Source organism: Elaeis guineensis, chromosome 5, assembly GCF_000442705.2.
Source record: "Elaeis guineensis isolate ETL-2024a chromosome 5, EG11, whole genome shotgun sequence".
Classification (NCBI taxonomy): Eukaryota; Viridiplantae; Streptophyta; class Magnoliopsida; order Arecales; family Arecaceae; genus Elaeis; species Elaeis guineensis.
Window position 1 is genome coordinate 6,107,774 of NC_025997.2, and position 18,566 is coordinate 6,126,339.

The following is an 18,566-nucleotide window of genomic DNA, read 5'->3' on the forward strand; positions in this document are numbered from 1 at the left end:
AAAAAGAAAGAAGAAACTTTGTTGATGGTAGTTCAAGATAATGAGACACCTCAATCAGACATTTGGTATGTGGATACAGGCTGCAGCAACCACATGTGTGGAAGTAAGTATTTATTTTCTTACTTAAATAAAGACTTTCGTTCTGTCGTAAGTTTTGGTGATTGTTCTACTATAAATGTAATGAGAAAGGGTGATATTAATATAAGAACCAAGAATGGTTTTGTAGAAATGATTTTCAATATTTTTTATGTTCTTGACTTGAAAAATAATTTGTTAAGTGTTGGTCAATTGCAAGAAAAAGATTATATAATAACTATTCAGAAGGGTGCTTGTGAGATATATGATCCTTCTAGAGGAGCTATTGCTGTTGTTCAAATGAGTTCAAATATGCTATTTCCATTGAAGATCGAAAGTGCTCAACCTTTCTTGCTGACTGATGTGAAAAACCCCTCATGGCTTTGACATTTTCTCTATAGCCATTTAAATTTTGGTGGATTAAAGACTCTTCAAAGAAAAATATGGTAACCGATCTTCCCCAAATTGCCATTCCTACCCAAGTTTGAGAAGAATGTATTGTTGGCAAACAATATCATTCTCAATTCCCTCAAGAAAAGTTATGGAAAGCAAAGAATGTCCTGGAGCTGATTCATTCTGACATTTACGGACCGATAAAACCAACTTCTAATGGGGATAAAAGATATTTAATTATTTTTATTGATGATTATATTCGAAAAACTTGGGTTTATGTTTTGTAGGAGAAATTAAAAATTTTTAATGCATTTAAAAGTTTCAAGGCATGTATTGAGTATTAAACAGAAAAAATTATTAAAATCCTCCATACTGATCGTGGTGGAGAGTACTGCTCAAAAGAATTTAAAATTTTTTATGATACTTATGGCATTCGAAGAGAGCTCACAGCCACTTATACACCACAACAAAATAGTGTATCGGAGAGAAAAAAGACAACCATCCTCAATATGGTGAGAAGCTTGCTAGCAAGAGGGAGCAATCCCAAGAGTTTTTGGCTGAAAGCAGTGAATTGGAGCATCCATATCTGGAACAAAAGTCCTATTTTTGCTGTCCCAAACATGACACCAGAAGAGGCATGGAGTGGGCAAAAACCAGCTGTAGATCATTTTAGAATTTTTGGTTGCATCGCTTATACATATGTCCCAAATGAGAAAAGGATAAAGCTTGATGACAAAGATAAAAATTATGTCTTGCTTGGCGTAAGTGAAGCATTCAAAGCATATAAATTGTTGAATCCACTGACAAAGAAGATTGTGACCAGCGGAGATGTTGTTTTTAACGAGGAGAGCATTTGGAATTAGAGTAGGCAGCAGCCTATTTCAATCATTTTTGATAACGAAATTGAAGAAGAAAAGTAGCTACCCCTGCACCAACAAATTTCAGTAGCTTCTATACTTAAAAATCTACCAAATATAGCTTCAACAGCTCCTGAAACTTCAACCACAGCAGTAGAAGCTACTGATGCAGTGGCTGAATCACATCTTCATCATGTTCGAAAGAGGCCGACATAGATGTCAGACTATGAGGTAATCGGGATTGACCAAACTAAAGATTTAATCACCCATTTTGCTTCATTTTCAGACTATGACCTACAACTTTCGAAAGTGCTATCAAAATATCAAAATGATGGAAGGTGATGGGTGATGAAATTGAAGCCATTGAAAGAAACGATACTTGCATGGGATCTATCTGATCTCTCAAAAAGGCACAAAACCATTGGTGTGAAGTGGGTCTTTAAGACAAAACTATGAAAAAATGATAAAGTTGACAAGTATAAACGTGATTGGTGGCTAGCTAAGGGATACAAGCAAGAGTATGGGGTCGACTATAAAGAAGTTTTCATTCCAATTGTAAGACATGATACAATCAGATTCAGATTGGTGATCACATTGGCAGCACAAAATTCATGGCCTATCTTCCAGTTGGATGTCAAATCCGCATTCTTGCATAGAAACTTGGAGGAACAGGTATTTGTTAATCAACCTCCCGATTATATTAAAATTGAAAATGAATATAAAGTGTATAGATTAAAAAAGCTCTTTATGGTTTAAAACAAGCTCCACGGGCTTGGTATAGTCACATTGAGGCTTATTTTAAAAGAAGATTTTCAGAAATATCCATAAGAGCACACACTTTTTGTTAAAGTCGGAGATGGAGGGAAAATGCTCATTATTTGCTTATATGTAGATGATTTTATATTTATTGAAAATGATAGTGTCATGTTTAAAGAGTTCAAGAAGTCTATGATGGTTGAATTTGAAATAACTGATCTTGGTATGATGTATTACTTTCTCGACATAGAGATATTGCAGTCTGTTAATGAATTCTTTATTTCTCAAAAAAAGTATTTGCGAGAGATTTTGGATAGGTTTCAGATGAAGGATTGCAATCCTATAAGCATTCCAATTGAGTTTGGCTTGAAGTTAAACAAAGATCATGTAGGAAAAAGGTGAACAGCACACTTTACAAACAAATTATGGGCAGTTTGATATATTTAACTGCAACAAGACCAAACATAATGCATTCTGCAAGTCTAATAAGTAGATATATGAAAAATTCAACTGAGATGCATCTGTTAGCTGCCAAGAGAATATTTCGCTACTTGTAAGTAACTAAAGATTTTGGACAGCTTTACAAAAAGAGTAAAATGTTAGATTTGTTTGGATTTACTGACAGTGATTATTTAGGAGATCAAGATGATAGAAGGAGCATTTTGGGTTATATTTTATGATGGTACAAGGACTATTTCGTGGTCATCCAAGAAGCAACAATTGTCACCTTGTCAATTACAGAAGCCGAATTTGTTGCAGCAACAACTTGTGCTTGTTAAGCAATTTGGCTGAGGAAAATTCTTGAAGAGCTACATTTCAAGCAAGTGGGAGCTATTTCAATTTTTTGTGATAACAATTCAACTATTAAGCTTTTAAAAAATCCTGTGCTATATGGAAGAAGTAAGCATATTGATGTGAAGTTTTATTTTTTAAGAGATCTTAGTAATGATGGAGTGATAAATCTATAGTATTGCAGAAGTGAAGAACAGTTGGCTAATATATTTACTAAACCGCTCAAATTTCTTCCCTTCCAAAATCTGAGAAGGTTGATGGGAGTTTGTACTTTAGAGAATCCTGCATGAAGGAGCTGCACATGTAAACTGAAGTCCAAAAATTTTCAGTTTAAGAGAGAGATTGTCAAAAAATTGTTATTTGTTTCTGTATATTTATTTTTGCTGTGCTATCTCAGTCCAAGTAGTCCTAATTTTGAGGAGTTCAGTTACTTCATTTGTGCAGTGTTGTTACCTAGACTTTAGGAAGAAGTTTTTCCACGTTAGTTCTTGTTTTGATATTCTTCTATTATGAATTTGCCTATAAAAGTGCACGTTAGTTTCTATTTTGATGTTCTTTTATTATGTATTTGCATATAAAAACTATAAAAGTTCTGAATAAAGGTATCAATGAAAAATATTTTACTCTTGCCTATTTTTGCTTTACATCTCAACCTATTTTAGCTATCACCATATATATAAGTGGATGGTCTTGTTGAAAGAGCCGAAGACGATAAGGTTGGGCTAGAGATGTAGTTGACGTAGGTGGAGTGGCTATAGAGAACCTTCACACACTTATTAATGTGGGAGCGGACGTCCCAAATATAGATAGCAAGGATTGCCGATTTAAAAACGAATCCTGTGCTGGTCAGCGGTATGATCGGTATGTCCCTACACCGGACATAGTGAGCTTGAATCGATATGGAAACAAGAGCTGAATTGGAGAAGAAAAGAGAGAGAAAGAGAGGAGGGAGGGAGAGAAAGGAAGGCTGGCGAAGATGCTAAAAGTGGCCATTGGAGGGCCATCGAGGTCGTCCGAGCTTTGCAGTCTTTCGTGAGAGAAAATAACAGCAGAGAGAGATAGAGAAAGGGAGAAGAGGAGAAGAGGAAGGAGGGAAAGATGGTGGAGAGGCCGTTGAAGGACTGTTAGATGGCTGTCGTAGTCACCGGACGGTCGAAAATGTCCTGTGATCGCCGCATGTTCGAAACAAAGGCAGCGCCCTTGTTTCATTGTCTTTTCTTAAAAAAATGATAAATAGTGAAGCTGGTAATAGATTTTTGGACCATTCAGTGACCACGGACGGTCACCTCGGTAGCCCTGTGACGGTCTCTCCACCACCTTTTCCTCCTTTCTCTTTTCTCCTATCCCCTGTCTCTCTGCCTCTCTCTCTTCTTACATTTTGTAGAGGACTGCGAAGTTGCAAAAGTGTCGACGGCCTTTCGATAGCCTCACCGAGCTACCACTAGCCATCTCTGATCTGTGCCTCTCATTTCTTCCCTTTTCTCTCTTCTTCTTTTTTCTTCTTTCTCACTCTATTTTTATTGGCATTCTGAATCAAATGCCCAAAATGCATCGATTAGCTGTTGATATGGTTTGAGATATTCCGACCATCAAGTTCGGATCGATTGGGCAATTCCTGATAGATAGTGTGGTCATTAGAGGCAAACTAGATATAATGGGAGTCAGAGGTCCCTTTGAGTGGCTGATGAGGGTGGCAAGGAGGGTGAGGAGGAGGGGGACCAGACCATCATGGCCTTGTTGAGGGAGTTGAAGTCCAGGAGGTGGCTGTCGTTAGAGAACTTTATGCACATACAATGTTGGTGTGGGCAGTGAGAAAAAGGTTAGACATCGAGGAAGTTGAAACCTTAACAATTGGAACTAGGAAGAAAGAGCAAAGACCCTTGCAACTGGAGTCAAGTCATCGTGGACGATGTGTGCATTGGCATTCCGATTGGGCTTGGACGTTGGTTTTAAACTTTAAATAGACCTCACTTCTAGGCAGCGGGCTTTAGCCTTTATTCTAGATGAGGCTGGTATTAAATGGGTACCCAATCCGATTTGTTTAATGAATGGATTAAACATGCTAGAAGGTCAAGACCCAAATCCAATCCAAATAACAAATAGGTTGAATGGATCGATTCATTTACAACCTGAATCGTTTGGCCAAATCCAAATATGATTATGGTGGGTCAAACATAAGTCAAGATGCATTTTGTCAGCCCTAATTGGCCACAAATTTTGCCTTGAGTGCAGCCCACCCAAACGGGCCACACCTGGGCTTCTCGAAATCAAAATGAACCACTTCTAGGTTCATGGATCCACCTCTTTCCCTGTGGTAGCCCCGCCGGCACCTGCCTGGCTTGTTGGACCCGGGATGAAGGGACGCGTGTCCAGGGGTTGGACCCTGGCGAGGCCTCCGTGGGGCCTAAGGCTAACCCAAGAGTCGAGAGCCCGACGAGGTCGTAGCGCCTCTCTCTGCAGCTTGGCCACCCGAAACAATGCGGCGCCGAGCAACCTTCTGAGATGCCCAACTTCTCTAATACTCTAGGACTTTTCTTTCCTTCGGCCTCTGGTCACTACCAAACCTGGGCGTTCCTTTCATTTTGTCACCTGGACCCTTTTTTTTCTCACCACCAATGCAACTCCATTTGTTTCACGCGCACGTGGCACATGCACGAGTAAATTCTCTTTTTTAAAAAAAGATTAAAAAAACTCCAGAAATCTATACTTATATGGCTGATCTCACCTAAGAAAAGTCTCTTCCGAGTCTCCAAGCTAATCTACCTATTAAACGGTCATCTAATATATAGATACACACACACACACACACACACACGAAGATAACAAAAACAATAAACATATACACAAGCATAACGAAAATCATGAAGCAAACGTCTGCCATTGTAATATGTCAGGAATGAAACCTTCGGCTTCAAAGCGAAGTATCATTTAATAACTTCGTTCGTAGCTCCAGGAAATGAACCACCAGATCAAGTTGTCTATTCAAATTAAGGATCTTCAGATCCAGAGAAATGAAAACAAAAGAACAAACTGCAAAACTAGTTCAACTTGATGCATATTACGGATCTGATTGCTGCTTATGCTGCTAGATGTTCTCATCGCAGTTCACATCAACGGACCCAAGAACTCATCCGACGATAACAAAAACTGCATCAGACATTGGTTATCGATGCCCATGTATGCAGAAAAAGGGGCAAAAAAAAAACTGCTACCGACCATGGAATTGCAGAGGAGCTCCCTGATAACCGTAACAAGGTAATCAAATTAGAACGTAGAGGCCCAACAACTGCTTGTTATGTTGACAGGTGACAACAGAAATACTTTGTGCACCACGAGTGGTGTAGAAAATCCAACATGGAGCGCACCACTTTGTTCGATTGATCTACATAGTTATCATTTTTCAATATGTATTTAATGACTACAGATCATCTTTTTCGTTTAAAAATTTTGTTTGACAAAAATATCATTATCTTTTGGTTATGATATCCGTTCATAAAAATTATGACATCCTTTCAAAAAAAAATCATCATGACGCCGCTGTTCTTTGAAAAAACTTATGACACCTATTTTTATAAATAATATTATAATTTTAAAAAAATATATCATAATTTTTTCCAATATCTGCAGATGTGTTGCCATGTCATCCATCAAAGAAATGCACATAAGATCAGCTGAAGCAGAAAATTAAAAAATCGAGTTTTGAAGACAACGAAGCCACTAATAGTACATGAATTTCTTGCGACTCCCGACTACCGCCGGGTACTCATCCCTAACAAAGCAGATCTACAGGCGCTCTATCTGAATGGTCACATGACTGATGTTATACTCCGTCCTGATATATCCTATCACACTGTCGAGTACGCAATCAGCATCCGCCTCTGGTGTGATTGTTACATGGCAAGCTAGCAGGACCTTCCCCACAGTGATGGCCCATATGTGCAGCTCATGAACAGCAACCACGCCATCCATGTCACACAGCCCGTTCTCGAGCCTTGTCGCATCAATCTCCCGTGGGGTGCTCTCCATGAGGACCTCCAGTATGTTCCTTAGCATCTTGATTGTAGTCAACAGCACTATAACAGAGAAGATGAGCGTACATATCAGATCAATGATCTTCCATTCAGGTTTGTACCATATGATAGCCCCTCCTATCATCACTCCAATGCTTTGAATGCAGTCTCCAAGCACATGCAGATAAGCACTGTGGACATTTACGTTCCTTTCCTTCTTGTTCTTGTTCTTCTTCGTAGTTCCCTTCAAATCAGAATTGTCATCCATGGAGTCCTCTGAATGCTTAAGCAGCGGTTCATGCTCATCCTTGAGTATGTCCTCCCTTGAATGATGGTGATGGGTTGTGATGCTAATGCCATGGCTGTGACTCTGCCCTACACAATCCGAATGGTCATCGTCATGGTCATCTTCATGGTGAGAGTGATCATGGTCAGATTCACCATGACTGTGACCGCATTCACCATGACTGTGACTGTGTCCACCATGACCATGGCTGTGCCCACCATGGCCATGATCGTGACCCAGCACAACAGCCATGACAATGTTAACCAACAAACCAAAGGCTGAAACAGCAAACATCAGGAAGCCATGGACCTCCCCATTGTCATGAATAATTCTTGCAATTGCCTCATAAACCAGTATGCCAGCTAAAAGCCATATCAGCTGAATAGAAACCAGGCTCCAAGTATCTCTATTCGGAAGAAACCATATGACTGCCGTGGTGTAGCCTCCCATCCTGATGCCCAGAGTGAGAATAAGGAGATAGCAAAGCTGCGACATCTGAAAGGAGATGGGCAGCATCAGTCAAGATTGCAAGGCTGTTAGCTTTAATGCCTCCAGCAACTTCTACACTCATAAATATGATGCAGAGCACAACAGCAACTAGAAGCTTCCTCATGGATGCAGATCTTTCTTTGGCATCTTCTGAGCTGGTTTTAGAATCAGAGAAATCACAAGCAGCACCTCCACAAGTCTTGTTCCCACCTGAACCAGACAACCCTACAGGCATGTCCACATGTACTTCAATGATCTGCGTTGCCTGGGAATTTGATGTTTCCATCTGCATTCATATAAGATGAAGCACAACCACAATTAGTGCTAAACTAATCAGCAAGAGAGTGCAGGATTATATCTTCTTCTATGAGGATAAATCAAATCATATATCCGTTAATTGCTAACAAGAAATGTGGAAAAATGAACATTCTGCAACAAGAGATACAGCATTAGTGAAAATAGGCATCAATATATATCGCAGATGAGGGATTAGGTAGTTTCTTTGAACAAAAGCAGCCCAGGAAGAAAGTTTTAAATTATATGTTGTCAGTCAAAACCTCAACAGTAATAGAGCTTTTTAACAGACATATCATCCTTGAGGGTGAAAATAAAACTGATCTACCCTGTAACATGTTTCCCAAAGCCGTCGCCACCTAACTATTCTGTTGAGCTATTTTTGCTTGAAGTACTAGAACATGCATTCTCATATCAATTAGTCCACAGCATGCACCTGAAATGCCTGCCTTGCCCAACTACTACTAAAAGTGACCGGTGGACCCACCTGGAAACAGAAATGATGCTACACCAGCTATAGTTATATCTAAGACTACCATATCACAAAGTGAGGTAACTCCATAACTTATCCTATCCCATAGAGAATGCAAAGTCAGTCTCAAATTGAGTCCAAAATCCAAATACTAACTTCAAAGCAGGTCAGAGATTTGGAGTTTGATTTTGACTTTTCAGCAATACAGAGCAGGAGACAGATATTCCAGTTAACATATTGAACATGAAGAAATAAAAATCACTCTGGAGCAAATCAACTACCCAGACCTCATGCAGCAGGTTCCTCCACCCAAATTTTTATTTAAAGTTTTTAGTTTTCCTCCCTTTCAAGTTCCATTAAAAGAATGCTCAATTCATGCAATGTTATAAGTTAATGGCACAGCTTATGATGATCAAGTTTTATTATTGGAATCTCTAGCCGAGAGCTGAAATGGGAGGGGGAATGAGTATGAGATTCTTCGGAGACTGGTAAATTCTATATTTTTGATGCTGGGTTTGACTTCCAAACTGGATCCATATACCTGTTTCCTCATTTCATTTCTTCAATGAAAAGTGAGATGTACTCCCACCAGATTGCTAAAAAAAAAAAAAAAAAAAATCTAAAATTCAAAGTGACACACAAAACAAATGCAACAGATACAGCACAATAATGGCTCAAAAACAGGCTCAAAACAAGGAGTTTGTGATCAATTTGGTGGTTCTCATAAGCATCAAGCCATGGTAAACTAGAAGTTGACCACATGAACTTCTGTTTAAATGTAAAAGACAGATTTCAAGAGCATAACTATAGCATATCCAAATTTCAAATTCTTTGCATCCTTGACCATCGTGGCTTTTTTGCAGCTTTGATAAATAACTTCTAGTTGTAACAATAAATTAATAGAAATCACTGATTTCTCAACTAAACAACCAAGAACTAGTTAATCCAGCACCTAATATAGTGCATAAGGCATATCAGTTTGGATTTAGTTTGGCTCTTAACATTTAGCTCAACTACAAGACCCATCTAGAGGAAGCTGGTTTCATTCAACAACAATGAATGCAGTACAACATATAGTGAAGGTACTTGAAAATGCAATGATATTGTAGTAACCTATATAGAACTATCATCTCACTATGTCAGCTAGACAGCTACATGGTTAGGTCCCACTGGTTAGCAATGACATCTGCAATCATAAAATTACCGAAAATCAAACCAACTTAAATGGATTAACAAGTCAGTATAGCACCTAAAATGTTGAAAAGTGGTACAGCAGAGGCTCAGTTTAGAAGAATGTCACCTGTAATTGTAAACCTTTTCACAGGAAGATCGATCAAATTATACGAAAACAAAATATGGATTTTAGAGTTTAAAGGATGCTTTGACCCATATAGAATTCTGACATAATTGCTATCTTCTGCAATGTTTTGGAAGTACAGAGTCAACATCATATAAGAAAATAGTTTGAATATCTCAATTGCCTTGTAGTGACAAACCACTTTACACCCTATTTTTCAATACTATTACGATCTTCTGGACAAGTTAATAATTTCCTCACATTAAAGTTATTGATTCCATCATTCTAGAAAACCAAGTCATAAGGCCATTTGGCCATTGAGAAAATATCCTTCTATTATTGGATAGAATTGTAACTTTCTAATATAAATGTAATGTTGTCTGCAATTGTAAACCTTTTCACAGGCAAGATCAATCAAATTTTATGTAATCAAAATATGCATCTTAGAGTTTAAAACATACTTTTACCCATACAGGATTCTGACATTATTACTATCTTTCTACAATGTTTTGGAAGTACAGAATCAACATCATAGAAGAACATAGTTTCGAATATCTCCATTTCTCTGTGGTGACGAACAACTTTACACCCTATTTATCAACATTATTACAATCTTCTGTGCAAGTTAATAATTTCTTCACATTAAAGTTATTAATTCCATCATTCTAGAAAACCAAGTCATAAGGCCATTTGGCTGTTGAGCAAACTATCCTTCTATTACCGGATACTGCTCTAATTTTCTAATATAATTGTCAAAACATCAAAATGATTGATTTATCTTAAACTTTCTAACACTGATTTGACTATGATCATCGAAAGCAGAAACTTTTTGGCCCATAACACTTTTTTGCAAAGCAAGGTGACATTTGTAGGGAGATACGTGTGAATAAAGGCACGTGTAAAAGGGGTCACGCCCTTCTCTCTGAAAGGGTATCAAAAGTGAAAACAGAAGATGACAGGAAGTACGAAAAAGTAGAGAAGGCCAAACCCATAACACCATAATGAAAAATATACTAAAGCGGTCCCCAGCTCTACCCAACCAAGACACCCTTAAGCTCTCCCATCAAATTACTCTGAAAGGACGCTGCCACCCAATACCACTCAATTCTAGACTTCCCTAAAAACAAATCGCCACTTATTTTTCTACCATAAACCCACCAGCTAGCACTTGGAATTCAATAATTGCTTGACAAAATGGTTTCCATCAACCCCTTATTCCAAATACAAAAGCTGCATGAGGTATCTAGGAAGGGACAAGAACTAGAGTTAGAGTGGCAGGATAGTGACACCTCATTGCCCGGATCATCTGTCATTCCTCATTATGTAGATTTCATACCAATTAAGATCCTTAAATAACAACAGGCCAAGAAACAAGGAAAATTCTTAAATCAAATTCTAAATATCAAAACGGACTTGAAAAGCTTTTCCTTAGCGTCCCACCTCTAAATAGAGCCATTAAACAGCTTAAGCAAAATGTGGTGATCATATGAAGCCTCGAGAAGAGAGGTCTAAGCTCTAATCCTCTTCATTCCTCAAATTCCACCATAATGAAGCCGAGTGATTCTTATTCACGTTTCACCTCAAATTGACAACCTTGAACAAGGTAATCTACTCATCAAAAAATTGAAGTCAAATTACAAGAAACTGTCAAGCAAGGAAAAACAATGACAACATAAGCAAGTCTTAAGAAGCATAAGGACAAACATAAAAGAAGTAATCCTGTCTCCTCCAAGATTGGAAAATCAATTCCTAACAGGCATAGATGACTCATCAAGAACTCCAGAGGGGAAGAAAAATAATAATAAAAGCTGAAATGCATCAAACTTCCCAAACAATCATGACCCAAAAATAAAGAATTCAACAAAGAAAGCCCAGAAAGAAGCATACTACAATGATCATGGCCACTCTCTGATGCCCGGAAGAACTGACATCCAATAACTCCACCACCCCACCCAAAAAAAAAGCCGCACACAAAAAAAAAACTAATTCAAGACTGCCATGGACCGAATCAACAAAAAATCAACCAGAGTGATAAAGAGGAAAAAAAGGGAAAGAAAGAAGAATCAAACAGACGGCGATCGAAGAGACAAGGAAGAGAAACTTATAAGAAACAGACCGAGAAGGGTTGTCCGTCGTGAGACCCAGGGTTTTCCCTTTTTTTTTTTTTGCCCCCTTTTCCTTCGACGGCGGCGCGGCCTCGAGAACGAGAGGGCTTCGGGGCGGAGGACCGGCGTCGCAACGGAGATTTCTGAAAGGAGGCGCTCGATATATACGTCCAGGGCGAAGAGGGAGACGGGGGAACAAACCAACTAGATTTTGCAAAGCGGCCTCATTAGAAACGAACCAATTTACGGACCACAAGCTAAAGCACAGTGGGACCGGGACCAGATCCAGGGGCCAGGAACCCACTCACGGGTTATTTGCAATCATAGTCAAATTAACTGTGACGTGGATTGAAACTAGTCCACGTAGGTGCCACGTATGTGGCCACATAGAGAACTGCGCGCACAATGAATTACCGTGGGTTCAGTGCACATAATAATTTTTCAAGTCGAGGATCTGCTTCCTTTGCCTGCCGAACGGGCTGAGATCCGAAAAAATTATTAGTTGGACTGGTTTCTCTGTCGGCCATTAATAATTTATTAGTTAGAAAAAGGAAAAAAAAATAGTAAATACATATTGCTATTGCATATGAAACGAAGATGGAGAAGATAAAAATGAGTAAATTATGAGCAGTTTATGGTGAACTTGGTCCAATTAATAATATAGAATTGTTGGACGGTTCGACTTTCCTTTTTCTTGGCGCGCACGTTTAGTATTTTAGTGGACCCGGGCTTTACGGGAAGCCCAACCGAATCAAACTGGATCTGCTCAGAATCAGCTGTCTACTTACAAACAGGAATCGGGCATCTTTGTAGATCGCCAGATGAAAAGCATCGTCGACTGGATTGCGAGTTATATTCCCGACCACTCCAAAGATGATAGCTGGACTGATGTATCTATTTTATTGATATTCTTTTAGGATATCTTTCTTCTAATTATTGCGATCGTATTTACACTCTTATATATTTAAAAGGAAAAATATTATTGACCGACTAAGTGGTCGTGGTTGGGGACACGCAGTTGGTACTCTCTTTTTCTATTATTTCTCTCTCACTCTTCACGGGGGAATCCGGAGGATTCTCGTGGGGAGAAAAGGACAAGGCACAAGCTCGAGGAGCAGCTTGTCTGTTGGCTCACGATTTCATCGTTCGTTTCCGTGGAGTTGGCATTTTTTGTTCCTTGTACATCAAAAATTGTGATTCTTACTTATCAAACCAATGGGTTTTCTGTTTCTTTTCATACTAAGGTGTGACAAAGTTGGACATTATCAACAAAGAAGCTGTCGTAAGAATTAAAAATAGAAGGGAGAACTATGATTTAAATATAAGCCACTCATGGAGAAAGATTCAGCCATCTATAAAATACTGTATCTTAAATGTAATAAATGATATACATACATCACAACCGATCATTATCAGCCGTCAGTCAAGTACTCTGTCTTGAATGAAACAAATACAAAATAAAATCCTTGTCAGTCTGTTGATGTACAAGTGCCAAAGAGTTCACCATCATCCATCTCTGATTTTGTTGTTGCCTTCGTAACCCTCCTTTGGGCATTTAGAACGGGTTTAAATTCCATTGGCGCTAGTAGCATTGAAATATTTCATCCTTGCTTGCATCATGTGGTCCTTATGACATTGATCAATCATTGGGCAAGTGCAAATTAGGCATAGTGGATCCACCACTTTCATCTTCATTGCCTCAAGACAACTTCAAACTATTGACATTTTGGTCCATCTTGTCTGGAAAAGCTTCATGAAATTTGGGATCCTAAAAAACTCAATTGGTTGATGGAGAAAGATATTGAATCTTCCGTAGCAATGTAGTTGGTGTGCACAGATATACTACTAATTAGCCAAAAAGGTGATGATATAGTTCGAGTAGAGGATAAAGAGTGGCGCGAGTCTAGATATTTTGATTTTTAAGAATTCTCATCACTATTACATAATTATTTGAAGATGGATAAAAAAATATAGTGCTAGATTATGGTAAAAAGATAAAATATTAGACTAAACAGAAGGGTTTAGTATTGTACTACGATAAGGAGTATAGCATTGGGTTCAGATAAAAAATTAACTTATATCTATTTTTAAAATAGAAGATAGATCAAAAATAAATATAAAGATTTATTGGGTTAATTATCGAAATATTGCGAATACATAGCACAATCCCATTATTTATACTAAAATAAATGCCCATTCTAATAATTAATGTCTACATTTGGTCTCTACTTTTGGTGGTTTAGATAAACAATATTGGTTGTCTTCTCATTATTGTACGATTATCATGATCCATTAATTACCAAATTGGTACTCATATTTATGAACATTAATCCATCCTTGACCTTCTTGGACCTCTTTCATTTGCTATTTCTTTCCTTAATCATTATCATGTAGCAAGGGCTTTTGCTTCTTGGAATGCCATTAAGACTGATTTGCCCGTTAGAGTTGTGAGTTGAGCCGATCAGCTAGGTCGGGCATGGGTTGAATTTTTTTTTGGGTTTTAGGATGGGTTTAGGCTTGAAGAATTTTTAAGATCTCAATTAAGCTTGATCTGAAACGTGATCGAGTCGAAACCCTAATCACCATCGCCAACTTCCTCATCTCCTCCGCAAACAAAGGGCCAATATTAGAGAAAGAAAGAGAAGAGAGAAGAAGAGGCACAGAGAAGGACCTCTGTTGCCATCGCTAATGGCTTCCCACTGATGGTCCTCTGCCCCAACCACTTAATTGACCAACATTGCAGTACAATAGTGGCACACTGTTGCTTACTACCGATCCATTGAAGATAAGAGTATAAGAATCATTTGAGTGATCTTCAAGAATTAGAGTTGGGACTGTATGATTTGCATTGAGACCATCTTAAGCTAGGAATGACTATATATTTGAGCAACAATCAAGCCTTCACGCATGTGGCACATAGAAAAGAAAATCATTATCACTAGTACAACATGAATATTTGCCCTAGCAGTAAGGTTGCCAACAACAAGTTCCCACTGCAACTCCTCTCCTCCCCCTTCTTGTTGTCTTCATTTTTGGCTCCGATGGTGCTCTCCCCTTTACTTCAGTTCTCAATTTTTTTATGGGCATGGAAACTTGCCCCTCTTCTTGTAAACTCTTGATAATTTGGGTAATTATAGGGGGTCAGAGTTTGAGGGGAGGAATCAAGGAGGGGGAATATGTTAGGGTTAGGGTTTTGAGGGTAGACCCAAGAGGAAATTAAGTGTTGGATCTAGGAAAATATTGAGAGTTTTGTCTAAATTTTAGGATGGGAGAGATGAACCTCAGCATGCATGAACAAAAGTTTTAGGTTGGATCTCAAGTCAGATTTGTGCTGATGCTAGGCCATCTTTGAGCCTCATTTCGGGCTTAATTTTCGAACCTGGCTTTGTCTAAGTTTTGCACCATGTAGGCCAGTCAAGGATCGAGCTAAAGATAGTTCAAAATATATTTAAGTCTTATTTTAGATCAAATTAACCAATCCAAACTGTCTTGGTTCTAACACTTGGCTCAATCTGAAGTCAGTCTAGCCTGATCCTCTTCCAACCTAATTTTGACTACCTCTCCACGTTCGAGAGAGCATAACGCTTGAATGATGTCATTCACATGTATGTCATGAAGGAAAGTCCGCATAGCAAAACTCCCACAAACACATCATTGCTTACGTGTGTGACCATAATTTTGATTAAATTACGACTTCTCCTTGCTTCTCGTCAAAACGCGAGAGCTTTGATGACCTACGTTCATTCTCACGCTTACACGTCACCTCACCTCTCAGTAGTACAGCCGCAATGACACGAGAAAAGCATTTTAGCTCGCTTAATGGACGAAAGCCAGATAAGCCTCCCCACAGGGCAGCACCACCTTGGGGTTAGTGAGTGTTGAACGTTTTAAGTTGGCATTTCCTTCCTCCCCGCGGTGCCGTGATCCGAGTGACTGGAATCTAACCCGCCGATAAAACAAATAAATGAGTGCCGCTACGCAGAAAGCATAGTCCAAAGTTAGCAGTCAGGGATTGGTCTGCCATCATTGGATGTGGACGATGTCGATAGGCATATTTTCCATAATAAAGTGATTATGCTTGCTTTTTCATAACACGTAGGCCATGCTCATTGGATGTGCCCAGACGAGTCAAGTCATGCTAGGCTTGCCAGCTCGACCGTAAAAAAGGCTTATGCTCTGCGGGACCACGAACTTCCACATACGACGTCTGCACCTTTCACAATCGTGGATCAATCATGCGCCAAGCCCAGCTAAATTTCCATGAAGACGTCATGGTAATTTGGATCCACGCACCAGCCGCCTCGCAAGGATGTGGTAACCCGGTCGACTCAATGTCAAAATTAAGTTGCTTGGAGAAATGATACGGAAACACTTTAGCTAAAATCCTAATATTACTAAGAACCTATTTGAAAAATCTGGGACTGGATTTCCCATTGGATTTATCGAATGGGTAGTGTATTTGAATAGGCTCCCAAAAATCCCATACGAGGCAAGGAAAGAAAAGACCAATGGAAAAATTTTCGTTCTCTTTCGACAGGCTACCAGCCCCCCCAAATATGGAATTTAGGCTAAGATTAAGAAAGGCCTTTAGATTTACATCTCATCTCCAATTCTTGTAGGAAATCCAACCAAATCCGGCTGGATTCCCAAACAGGCCATAAATTGAGGCAGCTGATCAGTTTTTGGGTTATTTAGGAAAGTCAAGATTCCGGGCACACCATAAAAAGTGTGTTTGATATGAGACGATGATCTTAAGATCAAAAGTGATGTATGTGGAGGTAGCAAGCAAAATCATCATATTTGATCATATTATAATGATCCTGCATAACAATAATTCTTAATTATCTCTACTCTTTAAATCACTATCCAATTTGATAATAGAAAACATGTTCCTAAAAATGAATATACAAAATTGTCTTATCACAGTGATCTTAGGTTAATACTTGGGGACAAAAATATCTCTCGATCCAGTGAAAAAAATAGTATACCAATATGCAATTGTTATATTATATTAATATAATATATATTATATTATATTGATATTATACGTATAGTATTTATGATATATATTATATTCTAATATATTATTATATTTTATATTTATATCATGAAATTCTTTAATATATTACTTTTATTTGCCTCATTTTTTAGTCAAAATAAATATTAGCATTAAAAAATAATATATTATATATTTATAAATATTAATTTTATAATAATAATTAATATATTTTATATGATTAATAAATATATTTTTACATATCATCTACTTCTTCTTTATTTTATATGTATGTATGTATATGTATATGTATATGTATATATGTGTGTGTAATATCCTGTTTTAAAGCCCCCTTAAGCCCACCCGATAGGCCCATTAATCCCAAAACAAAAAAAAAGGGAAAAAATCGGGGACGAGCCCGTTTGGATCGGGAGATCTAGGACACCAAAGTCCTAGAGCTCTCTATAAATAAGTCTCCCCCCTAAGACTCTCCACCGCAATCTTCAAGCTTGATTTTTTTTTTTCTTCGATTGAGGCTGCGACCACCCTTGCTCGTGCTCGCCGAAAATTGGAGCCGACAACACTGCTGAAGCTTGAGGTAAGACTCCGACGTTTCTTCTTCTCCCTCTTCCCCTCCTTCTCATGGCTTCGCACACTCTCGCCGGCCGTCAAGATCGTCGGAAAATCCACAAAACATCATGCCCTATTTTTTTCCTGTTCGATCGAGTCCTTTCTTCCTCTTTTCCGGCCACCAGCACCGCCACCCATAGTGTTGCACCCATGGTTATGACCCCACCTCCCTAGCCTCCTTCTCCGAAGATTATGGCCATTGATGATCGGCCAATGATCGGAGAAATCCAAGAAAAGGGGCGGGTCCCCTATTTTTTATTTTTTTCTAAATCTCCCACCGGTCGAGCCTCACTGCCGCGATCTCTTGCTCCCCACTGTCGGCTGTCACTATCGGACCTCCGACCGTGCCGCCGCCCTTTGCCAGAGCCCGAGCCACCGAGTCCTACTCAGTTCGTCCCCTGTTCAGCTGAGAAGAGAAAGAAGAAAAGAAGAAGGAAGAAAGAAAAAAAAGAAAAAAAAAAAGAAGAAGAAGAAAAAGAAAAATAGAAAAAAAAGGAAGAATTTTCTCTCTCTTTCTCTCTCCTCTCTTTACCTTCTCTCTCCAATTTTCTCTATAAATTCTCTCTCTATTTTCTCTCTCTAGATATTTTATCACTTTTTATGAATTTTATCTCTCTAGGGTTATTCTCTCTCTGATTGCATCACAGATCCTAGGATAAACTTGAGATGAAAATATGATGACCTGAGATTGCTCCGAAATTCATGCAGTAGATTGGATCTCGGTCCGATCCTTATTCAAATTGATAACATCGATCATGGTTAATCCATATTAAGTCACCTGATATGACCTCTGATATCTCAATCATGATTGCCTCTTTTGAAGGATACAAGATTCTCTCTATTTTTTCTCTCTATTTTCTCTCTCATAATCGACTTTCTCTCTCTAAAAAGTCTATGAATCCTTACCGAGTCATGCCTTCATCTTTTAAGGGCTCATGTTGATTCCAACAAGATGACCCGAAGTCGCTTTAATATCCATGCTGTATGTTAACATCATTTGACCATATCAAATATCTTTCAAATTTATTATTAATGAACTCTATTGATTGATCTTAATCTAATCTGTGCTTTAAATTTTTTGATCAAGTCACTTAAATCTAATCCTCAGATCAGA

At 38.5% G+C, this 18,566-nt stretch overlaps 1 protein-coding gene across 1 annotated transcript; it reads right to left on the reverse strand.

Annotated features, from left to right (window-relative positions):
• Positions 1–6,540: 6,540 nt before the first annotated feature.
• Positions 6,541–12,033, reverse strand: LOC105044586 (metal tolerance protein 1). Its single transcript, XM_010922522.4, is given in 4 exon segments — positions 6,541–7,564; positions 7,567–7,659; positions 7,662–7,944; positions 11,838–12,033. Coding segments are annotated over 3 exon segments (1,284 nt in total). The 5' UTR covers positions 11,838–12,033; the 3' UTR covers positions 6,541–6,656.
• Between the last annotated feature and the right edge of the window lie 6,533 nt (positions 12,034–18,566).